Below are 17,498 nucleotides of genomic sequence, written 5' to 3'. Positions count from 1 at the left end.
GTCCCTCTACTTAGGGTGAAGGGGCTGATGTTTGAGTACTGGATCCCTGATATCTTAATAGAGAATGCATTTTAAAGCTAATTTAAAAAATTCAAAGAACATTCCTAAACAAGGACGATACACTGTCACACCTATCTGAAACAACAGACACTAAGGAAAAAACGTGAGTGTAGCTACAAGTTAACTGCCATTACATGTTACAATGCACAGGACCAGGGTTCAAGCCCCCAGTCTCCACCTGCAGGGGGGAAGCTTCACAAGTATTGAAGCAGGGCTGCAGGTGTCTCTCTGCCTCTCTCCCTATCTCCCCATTCCCTCTCAATTTCAGACTGTCTCTAGTCAGTAAATAAAAATTAAAAAGAAAAAAGTCAATGCGGCCCCCCCATCACAAATGCCAGGGAGCCTGACAGGGTCATCTCCTCTGGACCTGCATTCAGACTTCAAGGAAGCTGGGCAGAAAGGACGAGAGTGGGACGAAGCATACTCCCCCCCTGTTATTGCTACAAATAATTATACTGTCACAATTGATTAATAGTGCTTTGGCAGTGCCTGGTGGGAATGGAGAGTCAGAAGCAACCCCTCTCCCTTACACAGGGGCATATTTGAAAGTTACATTATGAAAGTGGGAAAGGTGGGTCAACATAGACGGACAAAAGAAGTCATGTTATGACTTGCCCCTCAAAGAAAGAATGCAGAGATTGAGGCCTCCCTGGTACAAGTTGACGTATTGAAACAAAGAAAGATTAATAGTTAAACTGTACCAGACCAAGATGAGCAGTGGTCCACGACTAGGCAAAGATCTGTATGCCCCCCACAGAAGATTAATGGTAGAGATAGCCCTCAACAAAAGTCTAAAACAATTCTGGGTATGACCTCCCCTGAGAACAGGACGATACTTAGCATTGTACCATTCTTTACAATTATAGGGGAGTAACATGTAGCCTGCCAAAGCCACAAGACTAAGCTGGTTGTTCAGACAACCTAAATGTAACCTGAAAAAAAGTATAAAAGCTAATGCAGTTTCACTATTAAAATGAGTCCAGATTCACCCTCCAATAGAGTGTGGTGTCTATCTGTTCTCCCTCGTGCCGACTCCTGACCCACCGGGGAGGTTGCCTCCAAGACCCCTGACCCTCCTGCTGCTCATCCACTGTGGTGGTCCACAACAAGTCAATTGCCATTTTGACGAATAAACATTAGCCAGCAGCTGTCTTTCCTCAGCCAACTCCTGGGTCCCTCCTTCCCACCCGCGCGCCCTCTCGCCCTTTCTATTATTATTTTTTTTATTTGATAGGACAGAGGAGAAAGGAAGAGAGATAGAGACACCTGCAGCCCTGCTTCACCACTCATGAAGCTTTCCCCCTGCAGATGGAGACCAGGGGCTTGAACCCAGGCCCCTCTGCACAGTAATGTATACAATCTACCCAGCTCCACCTACCTTTCTTGTTCAACTGCAGGACAGATGGGGGAGGAGTAGCCACCTTCATGGCCAGGCCATAGGCACCTCGGAAGGAGTGACTGTCCCTGACGATGAACGAGCCAGGCTCCTTGTCCTTCAGCATGGCGATTGCTGCGGGGGGGGGGGGGGGGGGGAAGACAGCTGAGTGCACCTGCTGCTTTCACTCACCAGCACCCAAGAACCGTGTCCTTCCTCCTTTTGCAAACTGGCTAAGTCCGGGGCAGCCGCCCAGGGCCCTTCACTCAGTGGGAGGAATGATACAGGGTGGTCTTTCTCTCTCCCCTGGTATCTTGCTCTCCTCTCTCAATTTCTCTCTGTCCTATCAAAAAAAAAAGTCCAAAAAAAATGGCCACAGGAACAGTGGATCTGTAGTGCAGGCACTGAGCCCCAGTGATAACCCAGGAGGTGAGAGAGAAAGGGAGAGGGAGAGACCTGTAGACCTGCTTCACCACTTGTGAAGCTTACCCCTTCAAGTGGGAACCAGGGTTTTGAACCCAGGTCCTCGTGTATGGTAACAGTGTGCCACCACCTGGCTCTCCACCTGAGGACATTTCTGTGATGGAGGCCAACAGTGAGGACACAGCAGTGCAGGGAGGGCTCTCCCTCTGCTCACAAAGGTGCCAGACACCCCCCCACCCCAGGCTGCCATGCACCCCAGCAGTGTCTGGAGAGCCTAAATAATGACTTCCACATGACAATCAGAGAAACTGAGGCTTGTCAAGTGTGAGGACCTGGGTCTGAGCCCCTGGCCACCACATGGGAACATCATGCAGAAAGGGAAGTTATCACAGGTGGTGGAACAATGCCATAGTGTCTCTCTCTCACCCACTAGCTAGAAGATAAAGAAAAACAAGGGGAACGGGGGGGGGGGGCAGGTGGTGACACATCAGGTTGATCACACATGTTATAATGCACAAGGACCTAGGTTCAAGCCCTCAGTCCCCACCTGCAGAGGGAAAGCATCACAACTGGTGAAACAATGCTGCAGGAGTCTGTCTCCCTCTGCCTCTATCTCACCCTTCCTCTCAATTTCTGGCTGTCTCTACCTAATAAATAACTTGGGCATCGGGCTGCAGTCAAACCCTGGTGACTAAATAAATGCATATGGAAGTTATACTTTCAAACCCCACTGAAAAAAATCACAGCCAGATGTACATCTTAGCTACTGGGGGGGACACAGGGGATTCTTCCCTCCCTACTCCATCCCAGAAGCCAGCTCTGTCCTTTTTGTCACAGTCATGTTCATTCCCACCCTCTTGACCTGATTTGGGAGCCAAGCTCAAGTTCAGTTGAACCTAGTCAACAGTCAACTATCTAGTTCAATCGCCCCTCTGAAGACAGCTCTGTCCTGTTCAGAATCCTGCTCTAGATGCCCAGCCAGCACTCCGGCATCTCCCAGCATCCCTCAGGGTTTGTTCAGCTGGACAAGAAGCACTAAGGCACTGGAGCTAATGACCAATCATGGTGACTCTGTGACAAATCCAGGAGGAGAGGAGACGGAAGCCTGCGGCTACTCCAGATGGCAGATGGTGAAGGGCAGGGCCACAAAGGCCAATTCAGGGAGTCACAAGTCTCCCAGGCTGAGGCAGCTCTCTCCATGTGGGATGACAATAGTTCCATTGAGCTCAGGGGAAGAAACGCACATTCTTACCATTGTTATGATCTAATTCTTGGATTGAAGAATTTCAGTGAGAACCTTGGGCAGTACTGCTTTTCTGCCCCTCAACTCTTTACATCCAGGCATTTTGGGAAAATGACTCATGATTCTAAGAAAAGCACTGGATGTTTTTTCTATCTCAAGTTGAGAGAATGGTGCATAGGGGAGCCAGTGGGCTGTATCCTGACTGCTGACTTTTGTGTTTTGTTTTTTTTTTGTCACCAGGGTTGTTTGTTGCTGGATCCCACAGCCTACAGGACTCCAACATTCCCAGTTTCCCAGGGGCCAGTTTTATTCATTTTATTTTGGATAGAGACAGAAGGGGGGAAGAAAGAGAAAGAAAGAGAAAGAGAGAGAGAGAGACGCTGACCTCACCACTTGAAGATTTACCCCGTAGGTGGGGACTAGGGTTTGAACTTGGGTCTTTGCACACCCAACCAGGTGTACCACCACCTGGTACACATTTTTCTTTTCTCTAATTAGAAGGTGAGGGGCAGAGGGAGGGAGGGAGGGAGAAGGAGAGGGAAAGGGAGAGGGAGAGAGAAGGAAAAACACCACACCATGACTCGTAAAGCCCCCCCACACACACACACACACTTCCAGTGCTCCTACAAGGCGGGGGGTTTCCAGGGCTCAAACCCGAATCCTTCCACATCATAGTTATGTGCTCTACTGAGTGAGTTGCCTAGCCCCGCCTCCTTTGGCACTTTCGAGTTTGTTTTGTTTCGTTTTCTTCCTCACCCTCAGGACCACCAAATGGCCACAAGAGAATCTCATTTCATTTCTGAGCCTCTGGCCCAGGTGTTCTAGACTCTCTTGCCAGCTGTACACCATGGGGGCAGGAGGTGCATGCTTCCTGCAGCATCAACCCCAGGTGCTGCCAGACACTTCCAGAGAGTCTCTGTGTGCAGCTCCCATCACAGCCACTGCCTAGCACAGCAGGACATGAAGACCCCGCCTGGCTCTCAGGTGGAACAGCCAACCACTGGTCCCCCAGGACCATCAACTCCTCTGGCCTGCTGGCCTCCTTGGGACATTTTCCCTCATGGGTTCCAGTAAACAGGTGGCATGTGGTACTTACCGGTGCCCTCTGGGGTGCATGAGAGCATTTGCTTAAGTCTCCACCAGCCCTGCTCTTAAGCACCTGTTTCTCCCGCATGAGCGAGCGAGTGAATGAGTGCCTGCCTAAGTACATGTGCACTGGCATGTGAAATCTCTCTGTGCTGACCCTTGGTGTCTGTGGTTGGGCAGGGTCACTGGGAGCCTCTCCTTCACCACCTCACTAACAATGCAGCCAAGCTCGTGTCGGTGTAGGGTTCCAGAAGCCCAGAAGTCCACATGCTTACAGCTAGTGCCCTCCTTGCTCAACTTCACTGGGAGAGCTGAAAACTTAAGGTTATAGGGTGTTCTCTCAGGAGACAGGCTACAGGGCTCATTCTACTCTCTAGCCCCGGACGCCTCTCACTCCGTCACTGACCCCCAGTTCCCCCACCTCAGGGCTCTCAGCCCTCCTCATGCACACCCACCTTGTTCTCGGGAGATGTCTGCCTTGTACCAGAATTTGGATGTGTCTTGGACAAAGTTCACAGAGAGGTGTTTATCAGCTGGATTATCTGGAAACAAGAATTAAAAAACAAAACAAAACAACCAAATATAGCTAACTTTAGCATTTATTTTATTTATTTATTTAGTCATCACCAAGGCTTCACCAGGAAAACTTATATATTTATTTACTTATTATTAAATAGACAGAAAAAAAATTGAAAGGGGGGGAGAGAAAGGGAAGAGACAGACACCTGCAGCCCTGTTTTACCACCATGAGGCTTTCCCCCTATAGGTGGAGACCAGAGGCTCGAACCCAGGTCCTTGTGCACTATAATGTATGTGCTTAACCAGGTACACCACCACCTGTCCCCGCCCCCAGTAGACTTTTCCAAGTAGAATGACAGTCAGTGAAAAAAACCACAGCAACACAGTTCCTCCAGTGTGCTGGGGGTGGGACTTGAACCTTCATCAAAATCATGGCAAAGCAGTGCACTACCAGGTGAGCAACTGAATACTTTTCCAGAAAGATGGCTAGCTGGAAATCTCTCCCTCCTCAAGGAGGTAGGAGTCCAAAGTCTCAGCCCAGGGGAGGAGGGGGTGGCCTGGCAAGTTAGCAGTGTTTTTCTTCATAGAAAATGAGGACACAGAACAGAACACAGAGACAGTATGATACTGTGCTGGGGGCATTGCAGTGTGTGTCAGCAATGCCCAGGGAGACAGGAGATCACTGGGAAAGGCTGCTGGGTGAGTGACAGCAACTCACAATCTCCTATACCTTGGAAATACATCATAAGCACATTTCAAGTGAATTCCTATAATATATATATATATATATATATATATATATATATATATATATATTTTTTTTTTTTTTTTTCCAGAGGACTAGGAGGTCATGGTCCCAGTTCAATACACAAGTTATCATGCTCAAGGATCTGGCTTTGAGCCCCTTCTCCCCAACTGCAAGGGAGCTGATTCCCAAGCTGTGAAGCAGGTCTGCAGCTCTCTTTCTCACCCTCTCCCCTCTCAATTATTCTTATGTTTCATCATATAAGATCAAAAAAAAAGAAAAGAAAGAGTGACTACCAGGAGCAGTAGATTCATAGTACTGACAACAAGCCCCAGCAATAAATAACCCTGGTGGCAATAAAAAGATTACTGTTTTTGAAAACTTGAAAGTTAAAAAAAAAAAAAAAACCTTTCAAAGCAGAATAATTCTGAGTGGAAGAAAAAAAAAACAAAACTCCTGCAGATGTCTGTTTGATGTGAATAAATGTTGGAAGCTAAGATGAATTATTATGAAGCTCTGGGGGTCAAAAAGAAGCTCACCTGGATAGCGCACCTGCTCTGCCATGCACCAGACCCTGGTTTGAGCGCGACTCTGATCACACTGGAGGGCACTTTGGTGCCGCAATGTCTCTCCCCCCTGCTCCCTCCTCCCTCTTCTAGATCTAGAGCAGTGAGTCCCTGGAGACAGCAGAAAAATAAAAGCTCTGTGTCTGTGTTTTGCTCGGGAACCATGTACACCCTCCCGGGTGCACCATCACCCATCCCAATGTTTTCATTTGGGCTTGAAAGACAGGCCTGGGAGCCAGCATAGTGGTTCTGAAAAAGACTTTCAAGCCTGAGGCTCCGAGGTCCCAGGTTCAGCCCCCAGTACCACCATAAGCCAGAGCTGAGCAGTGCTCTGGCTAAAATAATAGTAATGGTAATAGTAATAGTAATAATAATGAAAAGGGCTGAGGAAATAGTATAATGGTTATGCATAAAGGCTTTCACACCTGAGGCTCCAAGGTCCCAGGTTCAACCCCTGCACCAGAGCTAAGCAGGGCCCTGGTCAGATCCATACAGATGGACAAGGCCTTTGGATGGCTCTGGCTTGCCCCTGGCTGCCCAGCACAGCAGCGAGCACATGCTGCTCCCCTGTGACGAGTCACCTACCCAGAGAAGGTGTGGCTGCCTCTGGAGTCTTGGAGAAGTCGGGGAGAATGCTGGGGAACGGGATGCTCATGGTGCTGCCACTGTGGGGGCTGGAGAAGCCACTGGAGGAGGGGGAGACGGAGCCAAGGGAGCGCTCCCCCTCAGAGGCCCGCTTCTTCTCAGGGAGCGGTGGCTGTCCGGTCAGGCTAAACCCCTGGCTCTGCAGGACTGGGCTCTGGTGGCCACTGTGTCCAGGTGTCACGGTGAGAAAGTTGTGGGCCAAGAAGCCATTGTCAGCCACGGCTGCCGCTGTCCGCAGGGGGCCTGGGCCCTGGGGACCCCCGTGAGAATTGGCAAGCAAGGCCCCAGGTTCCTCCCCTGGTGGGTGGCCACTCCCCAGGTGGGCGGTGCCGAAGCCCAGGAAAGTCTGGCCTGCTGTGGGTCCCAGGGTTTCTGGCGACTCCCCCAGGGCCAGCTCGTGAGGGCTGTGGAAGGAGGTCTGCAGCTCCACATGTGCCAAGTGTGGCCTCCCCAGGTCGTCCTTGCCGGGACTGGAGAAGTCACCGGCGCCCAGGAGGCCTCCTGCAGACCGGCTGCTCCCTAGCAGGCTCAGCGTGGCCTTAGGGCTGCTCTCCACCCATGGGTGCTCAGCTGAGGAAGGGCTGGGAAAAGACAAGTCAGGCGTGAGAGAGTGCCAAGACCAGGGAGCTGGCTTCACATTAGCAGGGGCTCTCCAGAATGCTGGGGGGGGGGGGGGGTGTTAGGGGTCTGAGGAATGGGGACTCATGGTGCTGGCACTCTAGGGCACTCAGTCTCCCACCTGCCTCTCAACCTGCAGTGGCTCTTCCTTCCTCACTTTTCACCCGGCAAAATGCCCTTCCTCACTTCGAGAGAAAGCTCAGTGCAGGCTCCCACTTCAAAGCTCCCTGCCCTGTGCCCAGCACCCAGCCACATCCCCACCTGTAGAGGTCAACAGCAGCCTTCCCTCTCATCCCCATGCCAGGCCATGCGCCAACCACGGTGGCCTGCTGTCTGCTTGCTTCTCCCAGCTCAGCCAAAGAACCAGGGAGAAACCCTGTTTCCCACTTCTCTTTCACCTGATGCTAAACAACTGCCTGGCTCAGTTGGCTTTCAGCCCACACTTGCTAGATAAACCTGTTGCTTAAGGATTTTTATAAAGAGTAACATTAAGAAGACTGGGCAGTGGTGTGCCCAGGAGAGCACACACATTACTGTGTACAAGAAGCCAGGTTCAAGTCCCCCAGTCCCCACCTGCAGGGGGAAAACTTCACATCAGTGAAACAATGCTGCAGGTGTCTTTCTCTTTTCCTCTCTATCACTCAGTCTCACCTTCCATTAAAAAATGGTTTTTTTTAAAAAAAAAGAATGGCAGTAAGTGAGTTAGAGAGACGGCCCACTGGCAGGACATGTGTTCTGCCATGTGTGGTATAGGTTATAGCCCCAGCACCACCAAGCAGGTGCTGGGACACTGGATCTGGTCATCTCGCCCTCTCTCTGGTTCTAAATGAATTTGAAAAAGCAGCCCAGAGCAATGAAATCTTGAAATTGCAAGGCCCCATCTCTAAAATAAATAAGTAAAAGTATATAGTAGTAAGTCACTGAAAAATTCAATATTCAGACTACTAGGAAAAAAAAAAAAAAACCTTACATTTAGAAACACAGAAAGAGAGCGAACACATTATTAAACTCAAGGACCCAGGTTCGAGTGCCCGATCCCCATCTACAAAGGGGTGGAAGTTTCACAAGTGGTGAAGCAGGTCTGCAGTGTCTCTCTTTATCTCTTTCTCTCTCACTTCCCCCCTTCTCAATTTCTCTGCCCTACCAAATAAAATAGAAAGATAAAAACAACAGCAAAAAGAATTAACAAGCCACCACCATGCACATACACACCTGTTAAATGTGTGATGCCAAAGCTAAAGCACCAAGAGGACCCTCTCCATTTCTATCCAGAGAAAGGCAGTAGAATAAAAGGCACTCGGTAGAGAGCAGTGTGCCCCCATACAAGCAAACCCCTAAGGGTGCATCCCTACCGTAGGTTAGAAGAGCACAGGACACAGGCTTTGCTCACAGCATCCATGGCCATGCAGAAGGGTGCTTCTTTCTTTCTGTTGATGGCCCTTCCTTTCTGTTCCCCTGTCCTCAGAGGGGTGTCCCCATGTCTCTATGCTTGTCCACAAACGGTGTCCTCAAGGGTGACACTGTCCTGCTCATCCCAGCACCCCAATCACATCTCTAGGCAGAGCCCCCCCTCAATGTCCAAAGCACCTCAGGAGAGAAAGCCCTGGTCAGCCCCTCAGGCCCTATCCCCGGCCTCAGCTCAAGCAGTATTTCATGAACAGCCCATCCTTAGTTGATGACTTTCACCAACACCAGACTTTGAACTTGAGAAGGTGCTTTTATTGATGGTGGAGTTTTTTTTGTTTTGTTTTTTGCTTCCAAGGTTATTACTCAGGCTCAATGGCTGCATGACTCCACCACTCACTATAGCCTTTTTTCTTTTTTTCCCCCCTGGGTAGAGACGAGTGAAAAAAAACTCAAGCCTGGGTCATGCACACAACAAATCAGTGCACTGTTCAAGTGAGCTACGCCTTTTTAATTTTCATTTTTTAATTATCTTTATTTATATATTGGACAGAGACAGCCATAAATCAAGGAGGAAGGGGGTAGTAGAGAGGGAGGGAGACAGAGAGACACTTGCAGCCCTGCTCTACCACTCGCAAAGCTTTTCCCCTGCAGATGGGGACCGGGGACCTGAACCGGGTCCTTAAGCATTGTAACATGTGCGTTCAACCAGGTGCACCACAACCTGGGCCCTTTAATTTTCTTTTTTCCCAAGTCATGAGAATGAGAGACAAAAGATAAAGACAGAGAGACAGAGATAAAAGGAGAGGAAGAAAATAAAAAGGACAGGAAGAAACAGAGACACTTTTTCCACCACTCATGAAGCTTCCTCCCCTGCAGATGGGAACAGGGCCTCGAACCCAGGTCATCGTGCAGGATAATGTGTGTGCTCTATCAAATTGAGCCAGCACCTGGCCCTAATTGTTCGCTGCATTTTTGAAGAAAGCTCTTTTTCAATACTCAGAGGAGCTTGTAGCTGCCTGGAGGCTGATCCCCCACCCCCCCACACACCCCTTGGGGCCTGCAGGAACAGCCTGCAACCAGGTCAGAGCCCATCTCCCTACCTGTCTCTGCGCTGGCCAGAGCTGCCACTGGAGATGGTGCAGGAGGAGGCGAAGGCCTGCTGGAAGGAGGCCGCTGTTGGCATGTCAGCCCGAAGCGTGGTGGGTATGGGTCCCCCAGGGCTCTCGGACATCCCCACAGTGTGGTTGAGAATCTCAGGGCAGCCTCGTGACTCTGCAGACAGGGAATAAACACAGAGGGACCTCAGAGACAGGAGCTGTGAGAGAGACATCATTCCTTTATTTATTCATTTTTATTAACTTTATTTATTTGACAGAGAAAGCCAGAAATTGAGAGATAAGGGGGAGGTAAAGACGGAGAGAGACAGAGACATCACAGACCTGTAGCACCACTTGTGAAGCTTTCCTCCTGCAGCTGGGAACCAGAGGCTTGAACCCGGATCCTTGCACACCATAGCATGTGTGCTCAACCAGGTGTGCCACTACCCTGCCCCTGTTCCTTTAGTTGTTTGTTTATTTCAGTAGAGAAAGAGAAATTGAGAGGGCAGTGGAGAGAGAGAAAGGGAGAGAGACAGAGAGATATTGAGAAGGGAATGGAGGGGGGCAGGGAGGACAAAAACTGAACGGGGAGTAGAAAGAAAGGGAGAAAGGAGAAGTGACAGAGAAAGAAACAGAGAGGTAGTGGAGAGATAGAGAAAGAGAGAGACGGAGACTGCTTTAGCACTGCACTTCACCACTTGTGAAGCTTCCTCCCTGCAGGTGAGGAGCAGGGGCTTGAACCAGGGTCCTTGTACACTGTAGACTGTACACTCAACTGTTTCTTTTCTGAGGAAAGAGACCCACCTGGAGCTGCTTGAGGAAGTAGCCATTCCCATTCTTGCCATCCGCCTCCCACACCCCAGACACCTGAGTTCAGCCCCAGCATGTAGTTTTCACATGTCACTGTGAACTGGTAGTCCTTGTCACTGTGGAAGCAGGTCACCGTGGCAATAAGGGACACAGAGCAGTATCTCTGTAATACTCACGTTCGTCACCACCTCTGCCCAGCCCTGCCTCTGATGCCCAAGTCTCACACTTCACGGGCTTTCACACACATCAGTACAAAATGATGAGTTAACATCTTTTCTTTTTTTTTAATCAGAGTTTATGAATTGAGCAAAGCTACCAGGGTCAATAAAATAATACATATAAGAAGAAACACACAGTATTTGGCTTTCCGCTCTAAAAAACAAAGAGAGGACAATACAGTTTGAAAAATTCTATTGTTCCTCATGTGACTCAGTCCCAGGAAGGGGACCGCAGGGAGGGGCGACACATCCCTGGATGCTTTTTCTGTAGCTGGGACTGACCCAAGAGCCAACAGGAGCTCATGTTCAGGCTGTGGAATCTCACTGTTCTCAATACAAATGGTGACTCAGAATGACCCAGGTACTAGGACTGAAAGACTTATGAAGAAAGGGCCACGCAGAGAAGTGAGTAGATCTTTTGGAATACAACTTCCCAACAAGGCATTCCTTTTTTTCCTCACCAGGGTTATTGCTGAGTCTTGGTGTTGGCATTACAAATCCACCATTACCAGCAGCCATTCCCCTCACCTATCTTTTTCCTTTCTATATATTTTTTTTATAGAATTGAGAGGCTGGGGTGGGGGAGATAGAGAGGAAGAGAGAGAAAGCCAGGCACCTGCAGATCTGTTTCACTGCTGGAAGCTACCTCCCTGCAGGCGGGGAGCCAGGCTTTGAACTCGGATCCTGAGTATATTAAATATGTGGTCAACCAGAATGCCATGCCTGACATTCCTAACTCTTAAGGCAGAGGCAGAGGACCAACACTTAGAAGAGAGACAGAGGTGCTTCTGAAAAACCCAGAAAGCAACAGAGATCAAACAACAGAAATGGAGGGCTGGGTAGTGGCTTAAGTGCACACATTACCATGCACCCACTTCCATTCTATAGGGAGAAAGCTTCATGAGTCATGAAGCAAGTACAGCAGTTGTCTCTCCATCTCTCTCCCTTTCCATCTCCTCCTCTCCTCTCAATATCTCTCTGGGATATCAAATAAAGAAAAATGAACAGATAGCTAAAGGGAAGAAATAGCCACTAGGGTCGGCAGATTTGTTATGCAGGGATGATAACCCCAGAGGCAATAAAACACACACACAGAGCTCAAGGCACCTGCCTGTTGGGAAGACCTGGGAGACACCGCCAGGAGCCAATGTGTGGACCCTCAGGTACAGGTGCCAGAAAGAGATCAGTCCCAACTGAATCCAAATGGTTGACCGGAGAGAAACGAGGCTCTAACATCCTCCAGAGATAGCTTCTGTCTATCAATTTACCGATCTAGTATCTACCCATCACTCACTGCAATCATCTCTGTAACCAACTACCTAGCCACCTATGATCTATTGATTGACTATAACTTGGGGCACCATATCAAAGGCTCATTACTTGATCTAGGTTATTTATTTATTATTTATTTATTTTTGCCTCCAGGATTTTTGCTGGGGCTTGGTGCCTGTACTCAGACTCCACTGCTCCTGGAGGCCATTTTTTCCTGTTTTCGTTGCCCTTCTTGTTGCTGTTATGGTTGCCATTGATGCTGCTGTTGTTGGATAGGGCAGAGAGAAATCAAGAGAGGATGAAATACAGAGAGGGGGAGAGAAAGATAGACAGACACCTGCAGACCTGCTTCACCACTTGTGAGGCGACCCCCTTGAAGGTGGGGAGTCGGGATCCTCATGCCAGTCCTTGCGCTTTGCGCCATGTGCACTTAAACCGCTGCGCTACCGCCCAACCCTTATTTATTTATTTATTTTTTATTGCCACCAGGATTATGCTGGGAATGGGTGCTGGCACTACAAATCCACCATTCTTGATGGCCATTTTTTTCTTTTTTGTTTTTTCATTTGAAAGGACAGAGAGAAATTGAAAGAGAAGTTAAGGAGGGAGGGAAAACAAGAGAGAGAGAGAAAGAGAGAGAGAAACACCTGCAGACCTGCTTTACCTTTAATGAAGCATCTCCCCTGCAGGTGGGTATGGGGGCTGGAACCCAGGTCCTTGCACATGATAATGTATTCCTTAACCAGGTGCACTACCATCCAGCTCCACCCTCATTTTTTTTTTCAAAAACTGATTGAGTATCATGCTAATAAAAGCACACACACCAACAATGAAAACTACATCCCACGCTAACCTGACTTTTCTGGACAGATGACCTCACTAATGTGTCCTGAAGCCCCACATCTCCAGTGCCTTGGTGGGAATTGTGTGGAATTGTATCCCTCTTGTAGTATGGTCTTGTCAATGTTTCCATTTTATAAATAAATTAAGAAGAAAGCCAAGTCCCTATCCTCCATTTACCAAAAAGAAAGAAAATAAAAGAAACACCCAAAAGCTACTAATAACATTCTACTTCAAATATATAGATTTTTTTATTTAAAAAATTTATTTATTAATGAGTAAAATGGGAGGAGAGAGAGAAAGAACCAGACATCACTCTAGTACATGTGTTGCCAGGGATTGAACTCAGGACCTCATGCTTGAGAGTCTGTTGCTTTATCCATTTCTCCCCCTCCGGGACCACAAAATATATAGATTTTTAATATAAGAGAACTGAAAGAGTTTTAGAATATACATGAGAGTTCTAAAAGAAAACTGAATGCTATTAAGAATAATCAAACAGTAATCTTGGCACACAACGTTAATGAAATGAGACATCAGTTAATGAACTTATTCAACTGAAGGAATAATGACTGATCTGCAAATTTAGAGGAAAAGGATGGAGAACACAGAGGAAAGTATAAAAATGGAGAAAACCTCAAGCATCTAATGAGATTTCAAGAACAGGTGGAAAAATTGAAGCATGCAGAATACTGAATGCAGATTTACTCAAAACCCAAAGAAGTCAACTCACAGATTCTTAAAAAAGATATATTCCAGGAAACCTAGACTGGAAGTTTTCAATTCAGCTACAGTCACTTAACTATAAAACACAGACAAATCACAGATAAAAATCTGAAGACAGAAGCTTGTCCAATTTGGGAGTCGAGTTCAATGTTAATTTTTAAAAGACTTGGCAAGCATCTCACAAGAGCAAAACCACAGGCAACTGTTGTATTTGTACGCACCACATTGGACACCCCTGGGGCCAGCACTGTCCCCTGTATCTAATTTAAGTACTCTCAGAACACCCACAGGCCAGGCCTGGAAAATATCACCTTGCACAGCAAATTCATAAGCTACATCATTCAGGCTATTAAAGCAGACACAAGCTTCTCATTCAGGGAAATGTGGCTATTTGCCCTCTTCCCAAGTGATTAACAACGAATCTTCTATAGCAAATGTCTACTGAACCAACTGGCCTTCCTTTTATTGTCAAAATCCATCCTTTGATTCTTTCAATGAAAGCTGGGATAGAAAACCCAGGTGCCAGGGGTTTCAGGTCAATACCCCCCGTCCCCTGCTCAAACTACTCTGAAGGGTGCAGTTTGGGAACTTCAGGAAGAACAGGAAGGCTTCCTGGAGGAAGTGGCACTTGACAAGCCTTTAAAGGAAGAGTAGGACTCTGGCAGACAAAATAAAATGATAAAACAGGAAATGACAGGTATTGGAGATGTTGTGGAGAAAAGGGAACTCTGCTACACTGCTGGTGGGAATGCAAACTGGTACAGTCCTAGGGAAGACTGTATGGAGAGTCCTTAAACAAATAAAAATGGAATTACCTTATGATCTAGCAATACCACTCTTAGGCATATGTCCACTCAAACACTAATTCGAAGGGATATTAGCACCCCTATGTTCACAGCTGCATTATTCACAATAGCCAAAGAGTGGAAGAATAGCCTGACTGTCCATCAACAAATGACTGGATAAGAAAGTTATGGGATCATCATGAGATGGCTGGATAAAGAAGTGATAAGAGGGATCGGGCAGTGATGTAATGGATTAAGCACACATAGTATGAAGCTTAAGGACCCACAAAAGGATCCTGGTTCAAGGCCCTAGCTCCCTACCTGCAGGGGAGTGGCTTCACAAATGGTGAAACAGGTCTGCAGGTGTCTATCTTTCTCTCTCTCTCTCTCTCTCTCTATCTATCTTCCCCTCCTCTCTCAATTTCTCTCTTTTCTATTTAAAAAAAAAGAAAGAAAAGAAATAGGATGGGGGCTGGGTGGTGGCACACTTGGTTGAGTGCACATACTACTCATGGGCAAGGACCAGTGTTCGAGCCCCGGCTCCACATCTACAGGGGAGAAGCTTCATGATTGGTGAGGTAGATGTGCAGATGTCTCTCTCTCTCTCTCTCTCCCACACCCCTCTCAATTTCTTTGTCTTCTTGCATAAAATGGAAAAAATGGCCACCAGGAACAGTGGATCCACAGTGCCAGCACCAAGTCCCAGACATAATCCTGGAAGAAAAAATGTCATGGAATTCCATGGAATACTCTGCAATAAGAAAAAAAAAAAGTTGACATTGTGTCCTTTGGGACAAAATGGATGGAACTGGAGGTGATTATCCTTCTCAAAGTAAAGAGATGGCAGTCAACATATGAAATCTAGAGAACCAACACACATAAACTTGAAAAAACAAACAGGGGCAGGGTGTTGGTGCACCTGGTAGGAAGTACAAGGATCTGGGTCAGAACCCCTGCTCCCCACCTACAGGGGGAAGCTTCACAAGCTGCAAAGCAGGTCTGCAGGTGTCTTTCTTTCTTCCTCTATCTTCCCTCCTCTCTCAATTTTTCTCTGTCCTATCTAGTAAAATGGAAAAAATGGGCACCAGGAGCAGTGAATTCACAGTGCCACCACCAAGCCCCAGTGATAAGCCTGGTGGGAAGAAAAAAAAAGGGAAAGAATAGGAAAAAAAGAGAAGAGGAGAAAGTGATACACATTTATAACAGTGTGCTGGCTGCCACTCCCACCTTCACCCTCACAAGCCAGACTCTGTGATCCCACCATTCACTGTTGCATCCACAGAGGTGGCAGTTAAAGGGAACCCCAGATCATTTGTTCTTTGAATGAATGAATGAATGAATGAATGAATGAATGAATGAATGAATGAATGAATGAATGAATGAGTTAGCAAGGGCTTTTGGAAATAGTGTGTCCACTCTAAGGAGAAAAAACTAACTGGAAGAGCACAGTCAGGGCTGGGGTACACAGTCACTGGTTCCAGTTCCAGCAAGCATTTGGGGAACCTCCCCAGCTCACCAGGCAGCTAAGAGCCCCAGCACAGGAGAATAAGCTTCTGCTTTGTTCCTCCCACCAGTGCCCATTCCAGGAAACAACAAGCACAGCATTTCCCATGAAGGCAGCTTTGTCTCCCATTCAGCCTCAGCTCTGGGTGCAGTCCCTCAGGTCAGAGCTGCCCCTGCCACAGTCACCAACCCCAGGCTAAGACTTAACCCTTTATCTGCAGGAGAGGGCTGCCAAGACTCTAGACTTGCAACACCACTGTCCAGGTGTGTCCTCCTGCAGTGTCCCAGCCCTTTGCTGTACTCAGAAACAAAGCAGCCAGGGGCAGGGTGGTGGCACACCTGGTTAAACTCACATTACCATGCTCAGTACTCCAGGTTCAAGACTCAAGTACCCACCTGCAGGAGAAATTTCACGAACAATGGAGTGCCTTCTCTCTGTCTCTCCCCCCCCCCCGTTTCTCCCTCTCTCCCTCCCCTTTCCAATTTCTGCTTTCCCTAATAGCTGCCCCATTTTACACTCTCATCAATAATGCTAATTCGTGAGGCAGGAAGGTGATATACCCAGTAGAGCACACACATTACCATGCTCAAGGTCTTAGGCTCAAGCCCCCAGCCCCCACCTGCAGGGGGGAAGCTTCAAAAGTGGTTAAGCAGGGCTACAGGTGTCTCTCTCCCCCTCTACCTTCCTCATGCCTTTTCAGTTTCTCTCTGCCTATCAAATATAAGAAAAATAAAGCAAAAAAAGAAGAGAAGCAGCCAGACAGTGCACACTGCCAGAGGCCACAGCCACAGAACCATGGAGAGAGTGGGACGAGCCCTGTACCCCAGGAGAAGGGACTTCTCTGAGCCTTAGCTGACCATCAAGAGTTACAGGGACCCCACAGTACTAGAGGAGGCTGAAGATCTCAGCCCAACAGCAGAGAGACACACAGGAATCTGCAGGCAAGGTCTGCCTCCAGGTTCAGTTTCCCTCTCACCAACTCTGGATGCAAGAGATACCCAAGGTGGTGACAGCACCCCAGAACAGAGGCGATGTCTGGTTTGCAGCACAAGGGTGGGGGCAGTCTTGGAGATGGCATTTCTGGGGGTGTTGGCAGAGGCCTTCTGAGCCAGCCTGAGCCTCAGCACGCAGGGGGCTTCACTCCAGAGGCAACAGGGGCAGGGGACACAGGCACAGGAGGCTCTGGGGCTCCAGCTAGTCTGAGCCAGGGATCCTATGGCAGTGAGCAGACATAGCCCGAGGAGGGGAACTCCTCCACTTCAAAGCCCTGCGCCTAGCCTCTCTGGGCACTAAGCACACACCTCGTAGGTCCCTGGCATCCTTCCGGCCAAGTCTCACTTTGCTCTGCCTCCTGTTCCCCGTGTGTCTTTCCTGCTCTGCATTAGGGGCCCTGTGCCCCTCACAGTTTCACCAAGCCCACAGTCTTATGTGCCTGCCCCAGGCCCTGAGCCAGCAAGGGGTGCCCTCTCCTCAGGCTCCCCTCCCTCCTGCTTCCCCTCTTCTTCCTCCCCCCAGCCAGAACAAGGGTGAGGGAGGGTCACGGGCTCTTCTCCAAAAGG

At 48.4% G+C, this 17,498-nt stretch overlaps 1 protein-coding gene across 10 annotated transcripts in view; it reads right to left on the bottom strand.

Annotated features, from left to right (window-relative positions):
• Positions 1–17,498, bottom strand: part of TNS3 (tensin 3) — a 210,935-nt gene that overhangs the window by 16,021 nt on the left and 177,416 nt on the right. For 9 of the 10 annotated variants that reach the window (XR_009544704.1, XM_060171560.1, XM_060171561.1 and 6 more), the window contains 4 exons: positions 9,788–9,959; positions 6,603–7,243; positions 4,643–4,729; positions 1,439–1,570 (listed from right to left, as the gene is read on the bottom strand). Coding sequence is in view for 9 of the 10 variants with exons in the window: in XM_060171560.1 (XP_060027543.1) it covers positions 1,439–1,570; positions 4,643–4,729; positions 6,603–7,243; positions 9,788–9,959 (1,032 nt within the window). In the remaining variant the exon portion in view is untranslated. The remainder of the gene's footprint in view (positions 1–1,438; positions 1,571–4,642; positions 4,730–6,602; positions 7,244–9,787; positions 9,960–17,498) is intronic. The other variant, XM_060171563.1, reaches the window with a different exon arrangement.

Source organism: Erinaceus europaeus, chromosome 14 (assembly GCF_950295315.1).
Source record: "Erinaceus europaeus chromosome 14, mEriEur2.1, whole genome shotgun sequence".
Lineage (NCBI taxonomy): Eukaryota > Metazoa > Chordata > Mammalia > Eulipotyphla > Erinaceidae > Erinaceus > Erinaceus europaeus.
Note: the sequence above shows the minus strand (reverse complement) of the source record. Positions and strands in the feature narration are given on the sequence as shown.